Source organism: Cyprinus carpio, chromosome A15 (genome assembly GCF_018340385.1).
Source record: "Cyprinus carpio isolate SPL01 chromosome A15, ASM1834038v1, whole genome shotgun sequence".
Taxonomy (NCBI): Eukaryota; Metazoa; Chordata; class Actinopteri; order Cypriniformes; family Cyprinidae; genus Cyprinus; species Cyprinus carpio.
Window position 1 is genome coordinate 280,906 of NC_056586.1, and position 11,754 is coordinate 292,659.

Sequence of the window (11,754 nt, forward strand, 5' to 3'; positions counted from 1 at the left end):
GCACGATCCTAACACACACTCACACGCGCACGGCACACACACACACACACACACACATAAACACACACACACACACACGCACACACACACGCACACACACACACACACGCACGCACACACGCAGAGAGAGAGAGAGACACACACACACACAGTTGATTATGTCTTAAGTGAACATAAGCAGTATGGAGAACGTGTATCATGCACTGCATCCATTGCAGCTGTGCATTCGACGGTTTTAAAAGGACAGCAGCCTACTTTAGTTGCAATTGTCAGAGTCATTGATGTTAATACAAGCAACAAAAAGAAAGCAGAAAATCACTCACTGCTCTTGACTGAAAAACTTTAGTAGACCTGAAGATTAATCTAAATTTATTCATAATAAATACATATGTCTGCTTGAAAGAATAACACAAGTTTGCTATAATAAATGCATAATTATCCTGTATAAGCATTGTGTTTCATCAAAAAGAAGACCGTGTTCTTCTTGTTTTTATGAGAAGAAATCCCTAAGCGACGCTCACCAGAGCAAGGGCTGTACCTGTGTGTGCTGCTCTGTCCGCAGCGCATGGTTTTCCTCTCAGACGTGCTCTCTCCAGCCCGCTCCTGCCGGTCACGAGCCTCCTCTCGCCGCAGCTCCTCCAGACGCTGGACCTCCAGCGCTGCGGCCTGCTGAGCGCTCGGCTGAGAAACACAACCACATAGCGCTCACGTTACAAACAGCAACAAGACGAAAGCTTGAGGAACAACTTCGCTGTTAAAAAACACAAGAAGTTGACCACCACAAACTGAATTTTGAATTTCCTTTTCTCAAATCAGTGAGGCACTTATAATGGAAGTAACTGGAGATGATCTGAAAACATTACCACTACCACTGACCTTTTCACAGCAGCCACAAGACAAATATGATGTTTGTTAAAATATGTGAAGATCCTTTTAATAACACGTTTACGACAATGTATTGCTATATTTTGGGGGTTAAACTAGATTTTTACTGTAGTTTTAATCCTTGCATTAAACATTCTGAATCCATTTAGCTACAAAGAATAATTATTGCTCTGAAAATCAATCAGAGGTAATGAATAACTAGATTGAGACATATACTGAACATAAAATCTCAAGAGAGTGTATTTTTCTCTGATGTCATAAGTGCGTGTGCATGTACCTGGTGCTCGGGGTCAGTCTCGCGCTGTCCACAGCGGTCATGTGACAGTGTGGTGAGAAGAGAAACGCTCTGCTGCGGCTGGCCTCAGCGGACGTGGCGTCTTCTTCCCGATGCTCTGAGAGAGGACACAGCACAGTAAGGACATGTGCGGAGTGCTCTGTGACAGCTGATCGTGTGGAGCGGAGCCGGCGGTACCTCCACTGGGTCTGGACGAGGGGGCGGCAGACTGGCCACTCTCTCCCCGCTCTCCTCTTCTCCTCCAGCAGAGCGTTCCTCCGCGCTTCAGTGTGCCTGTTACCACAATCACAGCTCACACGATCATCATCACTTTCAGACACTACTTGTGTAAACCCTGAGCGTGAACAGAGATGTGTGCAGGACCGTCGCTGCTGCTGCTCTTCCTGCTGTCTGCGGGTGCTGAGCTCTCTCAGAGCCTCCCGGTGTCTCTCGTCCGCTCACGCTCCCGCCTCTCCACACTCCTCTGAGCCAGCGCCTCCAATCAGCTCCTACCACACACACACACACACACACACACACACACACGCACAGCTCAAAGGACAGTTCACCCAAAACAGGCTATCTGCAGTGAATGGGTGCCATCACTATAATCTTATTTGATTCTTACAAACACGCATCTTTTGTCTTCTCCAGATGTTCACTGATGGACTGGGAGTGGTGTGGATTATTGTGATGTTTTTATCAGCTGTTTGGACTCTCATTTCTGATGGCAACCCATTCACTGCAGAGCATCCATTGCTGAGACACTGATGCAGTGCTACATTTCTACAAACCTGATGAAGACACAAACTCATACCTGATCTCGGACGGTCTGAGGGTGAGCAGATTTTGGGGTAACTATTCCTCTAAAGGAAAGAGACGGACTCTTCAGACTCACATTCTCCTGAGGCGCTGCACGGTGTCCGTGTCCGACAGAGTCCAGGCTGTGCTGGTAGTGTGTGGATAAAGCCTGTCAGTCTGAGCATCTGCTGCTGCTGCCACTGGAGCTGCAGAGAGGTCCGCGAGCGTCTGCAGCTGCTGCTGTCTGCGCTCCTGCACCTGCGCGCGCACCTGCCGCGCGATGAAGCGCTCCTGCTCGCGCACCTGGCACGCACGCGCACACCAATCACACACACACACACAGAGAGATCTTGTATTTCGCTAAACTATACATCTGAGCACTTTTCATAACACACATCGCTTCAAAGCAAGCTCTCGTGCTGTTAATGTTGATAATATCCTCGCATTAGTCGTGTTTGGCGGAGCGGAGGAGTGCGCGACGAGAGTCGCTGAAGCACTAGATAAGCCCCGGTTCCTCTGACCTGCTGCAGGCGCAGTTTCCTCCTCCTGTGCAGCTCCTGTCTCTCCAGCTGCGCCTCCTCATTCGGACTGAGCCTCACACTGACTCTTCCGCTCATCTCTTCGCACACAGAGCTCAGGTGCGGGAGAGGCTGCTGCTCGATCGGCTCTTTGTCAACAAACTCCAACGGTTCCTTCAAAGCCGCGTCACTTCCGCTATTTAAACCGCCCTCGGAACGGCGGGGCGTTGTTGACTTCAATTATTTATTTATTCAAGAAACATACAGGACGATTTTAACGATTTAAGAGGGAGATAAAGTGCAACTGTTATTGCAAATACATATATATATAAAAACACTAATTCCTAAAACTCGTTTCAACTTTGAACCCCCGCCCAGTGTTGCCAGGTTTCCCGCGGAATTGGTCTACTTTAGCACTTTTGCCGCGTGTTGAAGCGCCCCCAATAACGTGATATTTATCACATCGAATGCAAATTTTACCAGGATGAAAAAAAAAAACGTGTATTTTAGCCCACGAAACGCGATTGGACTAGATTTGAGTAGCAATCGTGAGAGTTTTGTTCGAGAAAACCTGGCAACCCTTCCCCCACCAAGCCTCGCGAGATTTGAGGCTAGCTCTCGTTCGTCCAGCAGTGCGGAGCGGAAGATCTCTGCGCGTCAGTGCGCGAGAATCACAAACAAACAAACAAGACCAGATGTGATTATGCGGCTTCATATCTCATCTCTGACCTGAAAACCCTCGTAATTCATGAAGTCATGGCACTGCTCTGTCTGTTACATGCTTGTCTTGTTCTCTAATATTAACATCCGTAAATCGAGACCTGAAGTCTTGCTGTGAAACACTGAGATTTTCTCTGGAGAACAAGACTGTAATACTGATGAAGAACATGGCTATGCTGAAGTGAGATCAGAAGTTATTTCCATAAGCTGTCTGTGGTGTGTATAAAATGAATTTGAACAAAACCGGAGGTCAGTTTCTGATAACGCTGTGTTCTCTTCAGTTCATCTCTTACACTTCCAGCAGGTGTTCAAGTCTTAAAGTTACCTCCATAACGCTTCTGTTTATCACTGTGTTGTGTGTGTGTGTGTGTGTGTGTGTGTGTGTGTGTGTCTCAGTATATTATTTGTTTATCGTGTGTGTGTGTGTGTGTGTGTGTGTGTGTGTCTCAGTGTGTGTGTGTGTGTGAGAGAGAGAGAGATAGAGAGAGAGAGTGTGTGTGTGTGTGTGTCAGTGGTGTCTCTCTCTGTGTGTGTGTGTGTGTGTCTCAGTGTGTGTGTGTGTTATAGAGAGAGAGAGAGAGAGAGAGAGAGAGTGTGTGTGTGTGTCAGTGTGTCTCTTTCTGTGTGTGTGTGTGTGTGTGTGTGTCTCAGTGTGTCTCTCTCTCTGTGTGTGTCTCTCTGTGTGTGTGTGTGTGTGTGTGGTGTGTCAGTGTTGTGATCTGTCCTCTGTGTGTGTGGTGCAGAGCTGCAGCGGTCAGCATGATGTCTGGAGGTCCGGCGGTGCGCGTCGCAGCATCGAGTTCTCAGTGTGAGCGACAGGTGCAGGAGGTGTCCTCTGGACGGTCTGGAGACGTACGTCCCGCTGCTCTCCATGTCTCAGAACCTGGCCAAGCTGGCGCAGTGGTATGGACTGTTTCGACCAGAGCTCCGACTCGGAGCAGGACGGGCCGGAGCGGGAGAGCCGGGAGCCGTGGATCCTGGGGGACCTGAGCTACCGCAGCGCCGGTAATGCAAGCGCTTTAACCAAGTGTAGCTTTCACCACACATGATGAACCGTGTGTGTCGTGTGTGTGTGTGGTGTGTGTGTGTTTACTCTCCTCTCTCTCTGTGTGTGTGTGTGTGTTCTCTCTCCTCTCTCTCTGTGTGTGTGTGTTGGTGGTGTGTGTGTGTGTGTCTGTCTCTCTCTCTCTTTGTGTGTGTGTGTGTGTCTGTCTCTCTCTCTCTCTCTCTCTCTCTCTCTGTGTGTGTGTCTCTCTCTCTCTCCACTGTGTGTGGTGTGAGGGTGTGTGTGTGTGTGTGTGTGTGTGTTTCTCCAGGTGTCCATTCAGAAGCAGTCTCCTGATATCGGAGACCTCGGCACAGTCAGTCTGTTCAGAAGACAGCCCAAAGCCAAACCTGGTAAAATCCAGGAGACGCGCTGCCCTCAGACATTACTCACCGCTCCACTCAACAGAAGACCGATGGCATATTATGAATATGTACGCTTGGAATCCGTGTGGGCCCATACAGAACATCTATGATTGTGAATATCAGAAGCATTTGTAAATAATCGTTATTGGGATCAGTCACACAAGAATGATCACTCTGTCATCATGTACTCATCCTCATATTGTTCATATCCGTATGGATTTCCTTTGTGGAACAGAAAAAGCGCTGTTTTTTAGATGATGGACGTTACCCAAGCAGTTTTTAGTGACCGTTGACTTCCATTGTGTGGACATTTTTATTTTTTCAGTTTTTCAAAATATGACCTTTTAGTCAGAGAGGTTTGGAATGACATGATGGAGAGTTAATGATGACATTTTGGGGGTAAAGAAGCCTTCTCGTTCATGCCAGTAGCACACTTCCCAGATACGCTAAAGCTCCTCTGATTTAAAGCTCACTAGTGAAATCAGTTTCATTCGTTTCTGCCTGTTTTAGTGAACGTACTTTTTTTTGAATGCCATTTGAAGTGGTTTACATCAGATGCATGTGTCCTCTCTCAGCTTCTCAGACTGGCACGTGAAGCTGGAGGCGGCTCAGAATGTGCTGCTGTGTAAGGAGATCTTTGCTCAGCTCTCACGTGAAGCTGTTCAGATCAAATCACAGATCCCCCCTCACATCGTCGTCAAGAACCCAGATCATCTCACAACCCTTCCCTGGTACGTGCACGCATTCATTCATTTCAGACCCAGACGCTTTTATACAGAGCCACTTATAAATGAGCAAACATCACACACACACACAGCGCACTGAGGTTATTAATGCATTGTGTGAGTAATTAGGGGTATTAATGGTCACACTTGACAACAACTTTGGTTAATGCGTTAACTAACAATGAGTAATACATCAGTTTACAGGATCTGTTCATCTTTTCCTGTTCATGTTTAGCTCAGATCCATTAAATAATATTAACCAGTACAACTCTCTCGTGTGTGTGTGGTGTGTGTGTGTGTGTTGTGGTGTGTGTGTGTGTGCAGGTCTGCAGCTGTCCATCTCTCTGTCACTCCACCGGAGAGAAAGAAGCCAGAGAGCCTCACCAGAGAAGAGTGAGTGTAAAACCGGACGAACCATCTGTATGTGTTAGAGGCACAACCTCCCACACAGCTGATCCCGAGAGGTACACACACGTCACCGCAGACCTCGTCCTGGAGAGCCGCCTCTCCTCCTCCTCGCCTCATTCTCTGTGTGTGTGTGTGTGTGTGTAGTTCCACAAGCAGACGCTGAGCTCGGTGGTGATGCCTCATCCTGGCCAGCGCTCCGTTCGGACACAAGCGCTTGCGTCTGGCGGGACCCATGGCCTACGACAAAGCGAGATCTTTTCCGCTCGCTGCAGCAGAGCGAGGGGCTTTCCTGGAGAAGATCATCAAAACAGGCGCCCAAACACATCTTCCTGATTGAGCAGGCATGTATTATTTTTTTTTTTCAAGTCAAAAAAGGTCTTTTCATAATGGATCACTGATCTGTTTCCTTCAGGTGTGTGTGTATTGTGTTAAACACTGAGCAAAGGTCTGACCGGTGTAAAGTCTCTCTTGTTTCAGGACGGCTCGCGGACCATCGACACTCTGGCCAGTCGTATAGAGGACCCTCAGATCCAGGCTCACTGGTCAAACATCAACGATGTGTATGAGTCCAGCGTCAAAGTGCTCATCACCTCGCAGGGATACGAGCAGATCTGCAAGTATGTCTTCACAAGCCTCACCACGACACAATTTCTGCACAAACCTTACTTACACAACAAAGCGTTAACACTGATTCTCTCAAACCTGCTGCTTGCTGCTGAACATCGGTGTGGACACGCAGATCAGGGTTGTGCATCGGCGACGGACGCGTCATCACGCTCTCACACCAGGAGCAAGGAGCTTGCAGGGTCTGCAGGACTAATCCTGCTGTCACAGGTGCACAGGAGAAAAACACTACAGCTATTCACACACACACATGGAAATGTGATGAAAAATGTGATGATCCTCAGAAACACCCAAGATCAGGATGAGTTTTGTGTTCTTCATCAGATTTGTAGAAATGGGTCACTGCATCATTGTCTCAGCAATGGATGCTCTGCAGTGAATGGGTGCCGTCAGAATGAGAGTCCAAACGAGGGGCTGATAAAAACATCACAATAATCACACACAAGTACCAATACCCACAGCACTCCCAGTCCCATCAGTGAACATCCTGGAGAAGACAAAAACCTGAAAACACCATCCAGCATTAAGACGTTTTTAACTCAAATACATACATAAACAACTATGTGTCTGGATTCTGATGTGAAGACAACAGCAGATGCACTTTTTCACTTTATGGAGATAGTGTGTTATTATGGATTATAGACTAGCTATGTATTTGTTAAAAACATCTTAATGCTGGATTTGTTTCAGCTTTTGTCTTCTCCAGATGTACAACTGATGGACTGGAGTGCTGTGGATTACTTTGTGGATTTATTGTGATGTTTTTTATCAGCTGTTTGGACTCTCATTCTGACGGCACCCATTCACTGCAGAGCATCCATTGCTGAGACACTGATGCAGTGCTACCTTTCTACAACCTTATGAAGAAACAAAACTCATCCTGATCTCAGATGAACTGCGGGCGTGAACACATTTTCAGCAATGTTGATTTTTGTCTGAACAATATCTCTCATGATGTCATGATGATTATGTGTGTGTGTGTGTGTGTGTGTGTGTGTGTGCAGATGTCGCAGCATCAGGTTCACGCTGTGCAGCAGCTGGCTAAGGTCATGGGCTGGCATGTGTTGAGTTTCAGTAATCATGTGGGCCTCCGGCCCCATCGAGAGCATCAGGAACTCCTACTCCGCCATCACAGTGGTGTCTCCCAGCGGAGAGTAATACAACCGTCTCCGGTGAGTCTGAGCCGGCGTCACACAAGCTGTACTACAGCCATCAGCAGTGATAAAACCCGGGATACTCAGAGCCGTGGTTTCATGTCTGCAGTGCGAAACGGTCCGGAGAGCGGCTGTAAGGTGCTGGTTCAGTTCCCGCGGCGGTTCCAGCCCAAGAGCGCGCCGTGCTGCAGGACGCCAGATCGGACGCACCTGAGGGGTCCTTACAAGGAGGTGCACTGGAGCCGGAATGGAAGGAAAGAAACTCTGTGTACAAGACGGAGCTGCTGATGGCGGCCCTGACCCCGTTGTCCCTAGAGCCCTCGACCGCCTCGCCTGACTCCTGTCCCCTCGGCTTCACATCTGCAGGCCACACGTCATGGTTTCTAAGAAAAGGTCAGCAATGGCCCAAAACACATTTTGGAAATCTGGAAATAAAACATTTGTACTTCCAGATCTGTTTTCCTTTGATGTCAAAGCAAGTTTGTACACACGATCCTTCTCTACACTGCAAAATATAGAGTTAGACGAGACAAACTGAGCTTTATTCTGAACCTTTACACATATCTTGGCCAGAACTCTCACATGTTAAACATGTTTTTGGGTCTGAATATGTTATCTGTTAGACATTACTATTTAGCAGTCATGACACTGAGCCACACTGAAATCTTCTGGTCATATAAGACAAGCCAAGTATTATAACTGAGGAGGGATTTCTGTTAGGATTGGCACCAGCGCTATCTGATGATTTTCAAAAGCTTTTAGCAATTAAAATAACACACACCAGGAAGCGTGTGATTGTGGTCAATCAGTTCTCAGTGTGCTCTGTGTAAGAATACAGACAGAGGTTCTGTTTTCAAAGATTGCGTTCTATAGATAAGAAAATTACGCACACAACACTGCAGAACTTGGTCAGACGGTTGTCTTCTGAACACTGATATTGTCTCTGAGCACTGTTTCTGATGGATACGGACGGCCTGATTGTTTCCTCCTCCGCTGGTCAGTCCCTGAGCAGTGACCATTAAACATCTTCATTAAAGCAGCAGCTCCTGTGTGTCGCAGTACATGCACAGGACAGTCTCCGTTGTCTCGGGGCTTTATGAAGTAGATGTCGTTATTCAAAGCGAGCCCACATACACCGCATCAGAAGCACAGCCAGCGTCCCCAACACACAGTGATGAACACAGCAATGTGCTGAAAGTCCTCATACAGCACAGAAAACACAGTTCAGACACAGGACAGATGTATAAAGCAATGTGTTTACATCAGAAACTCTCTAACCTACCTGCACAGATCCAGTTGGCATATACAAGCTCTGGAAAAAATGAAGAGCTCTTTTCAGAAGTAACCTCATGCTGCTTTTCTGCTTATTTTGTTTATTTAGCGGGAGAGCATCCTCCCAGAGCAGCTGAAGGACAGATAACACTCGACAACCACACACGGGTCCTGTGCTGTCTCCCAGACCGAGTAGCTCACAGTGAGTGTGTGCTGGCCAGATGCGGTCAGAGAGCACTCGTCCCTCGTACGCTTGTCCTGCTGCACGTGACGTCCACTGAGAAAGCTGCAGAGATAGTGTTCCTCGGCACCCTGGACGTGATGACCTGAGCTCCAGAGAGAGAGGAAGGACATCACATGCACACCAGAAAGATGCATTTCTCTCATGAATGCAAAGATCGATTCAAAAGCAGCAGTCGTCGTGTTAACTCAGATTGAAAAGTGAAGATCCACCCCAAAACACATCAGCTTCTTCTCCAGAACAGATCTCTGATCACACACACACAGAGAACACTCCAGTACATATAAACAGAAAAAATAAACACACCATGCCAACATTATTATAATCTAGGATCAGAATATCATTTATGTTTTCACTGCTTGCTGATCTTTCTTTGCAACTGCTTCAAAAATTTTAAAGTCTCTAAGGTAAAAAAAAAAGTATAATTTGTCTTAGGTAGCAATTTTTCATGAGCACATATTTATTCATTATTGTGCCCCACAACACAGACGAAATCCTGCTGTAATATTATTGGCTGTTTTAAACTACTGAAAGAAGCGTGATGTAGTGTTTGTTTCAGTTTACTCTGTCCCTGGTCATACAGAACCAGACCACACTGACATTTAACTAATTAACTGGGGAGCAAACGGGCTTTATTTAGAAAATAATAATAATAAATACTGTCATCAAGTTACCAAGGCATTGAATGAATCCATGAATTTAGGATTTTATCTATGCACATATCCTTCTGGATTCGTGTGACAGTGCCTTTATAAGTGTTTTGGATTCTTTTGAGGTTTTTGAGACAGAAAAGCTCTCAGATTTCATTCAGATATCTCTCATTTGTATCGATGACTAACCCAAAGTTAAAACCATGACTGATTATGCATTAGTAGTTTCTGCTGCACCCCTCCTACGTGTAAATTCCAGCCCCAAAAGACTCTTCTTTTTTGTGTCATGGTCCCGTTAGTTTCTGTGTTTCTTATATTTCCTGTGTGGTTTTGATCATTATGTTCACCTGTGTCTGGTTTTGTGGTTATTGTCTTGATGGTGAAAGGGTTTGTGTGTTTTGTTCACTGTCAGTAGATGTGTATGTGAGTGAACAATGGCTGTGTCTGCTGTCTGCACCCAGATGTGTTCATTTTAAGATCTGTAAGATGATGTAAAACATCTGCTGGATTGGTTCTTTACACTGTAATCAGAGGATCTGTGTGCAAGCTGCGTGTCTCTCATGCTTGTGCTTTCTGACTAAATTTTAAACACTGCTCTCTGTCATATGATAAATGACATCATTTCTAAATTATTCTGTTTAGAACTGAATATTCATGATCATATCAAATTCATATTTCTGATTATAGATCTGGAATAGTTCTGTCATAATGCATCTGCTGGTTTCAGGCGGTCTGAATGAAGTTCAGCTGAGAGAAGGTGGCTGAGACTCAGTGAACGAACAGAACTTTCCACACACCACCACACATACCACTCACTCACTCACTCACACTCACACACAACAACAACACACAATACTTAGGATCAATCACACACACACCACAGTTATAACGGACATGCGGGGTTTCAAAACATCAACTTTCCACCAATCACATGGCCTCCTCTTAAGTGCTGCGCTGAGGACGCGTTGAAATTCCAGCGCTGTGATTGGTGTGGAGAGGCAGTGTGTGTGTGCGCATGACGCGCAGCTCGTGTTGTTCATTTCCGATGGACTTTCTGACGGTCAGCAGCGCTTATTTACTGTCTTTAACCATGTTTCTACATTTCCCGAGATTTCCTAATCAGTTCTTAATGTTTCCTCGTGTAATTAGGTTCTTATCTTAGTAAACGAGGCGTTGTTGATTGCGTTTGAGGAAACTTCTGGTAGTTCTGTTTCTCGGGTGACGTCATCGACAATACATCAAACAGTTATAGATTAAATGCGTTAAATTCATCAAAAACAGTAACGTTCTTATAGTTCACTGTATTGATATTTAGCTCGTATTAACATTTAAAATAAAAACGAATAAGTTGATTAAATAAACACCCGGAGAACGACCAATCATTCTAGAAACAAAGCTACCCTTTATATTAAATAACACAAGATTTAAGGTTTGTGGCCCAGAATGGAAAAACATCTGCGGCATTGATCACAAGGACCTTAAAAAAAAAAAAAAAAAACATAGTACACATTAATGTCCTACAATCACATTGACTTTTACAACAGCCCAACTTTTTTTTAGAAAATATATTGTTTTGTCACATCTGTTCTTCTTCTGAAACGCTCACTCCATCTCTGAATCTGTTCTTCAGGGGAGCTCTGTTGGTCAGGTTTCCCCGTGATGGATGACCTGGAGGAGGATCTGACGTGTTCGGGTGTGTTACGCGCTCTTCTTCTGACCCCACCGAGTGATGCACTGCTCGCACACCTTCTGTAGGAGCTGTCTGGAGAGCGTTTTGCTGCAGGTCTCGGTGGGTTTCTCCATCTGGCGTCCCCTGTGGCTCTGCCGACTCAAGTTGCCCCAGCTGCACCGCGGCGTGGTGGAGCTGCCCGCTGACGGTGTGGGGACGCGCTGCGGTCAACGTTATGCATCTGCGTGCAACCCATCGTGGACCCCCAGACAGTACCAGCGCGGAGACACCTGCATCGGCCCCCCCCCGCCTATGCCCCGAGCACCCGCGCCAGCCCCTCAACGTCTACTGTGTCCAGGACCGCCAGCTCATCTGCTGGGCCTATGCCTGACCACCGGTTCAG

General features: G+C 46.5%; 1 protein-coding gene and 1 pseudogene across 1 annotated transcript; one reads left to right on the plus strand and one right to left on the minus strand.

The window, feature by feature from the left end:
- Positions 1 to 2,053: 2,053 nt before the first annotated feature.
- On the minus strand, positions 2,054 to 2,712 carry LOC122147614 (centrosomal protein of 295 kDa-like). Its single transcript, XM_042770704.1, has 2 exons — positions 2,482 to 2,712; positions 2,054 to 2,263 (listed from the first exon to the last, which is right to left on the minus strand). The coding sequence occupies exons 1-2, from the start codon at positions 2,575 to 2,577 to the stop codon at positions 2,054 to 2,056; spliced, it is 306 nt and encodes a 101-aa protein (XP_042626638.1). The 5' UTR covers positions 2,578 to 2,712.
- Positions 2,713 to 3,957: 1,245 nt separating this feature from the next.
- On the plus strand, positions 3,958 to 11,437 carry LOC122147615 (annotated as a pseudogene).
- The last annotated feature ends 317 nt before the right edge of the window (positions 11,438 to 11,754 follow it).

Excerpts from the sequence above, each read along its gene's own strand:
- LOC122147614 (XM_042770704.1), bottom strand. The coding sequence starts at position 2,577 with ATGAGCGGAAGAGTCAGTGTGAGGCTCAGTCCGAATGAGGAGGCGCAG. Across the intron at positions 2,264-2,481 it reads GGAAACTGCGCCTGCAGCAG|GTGCGCGAGCAGGAGCGCTT; the intron begins GTCAGAGGAACC and ends CGTGCGTGCCAG.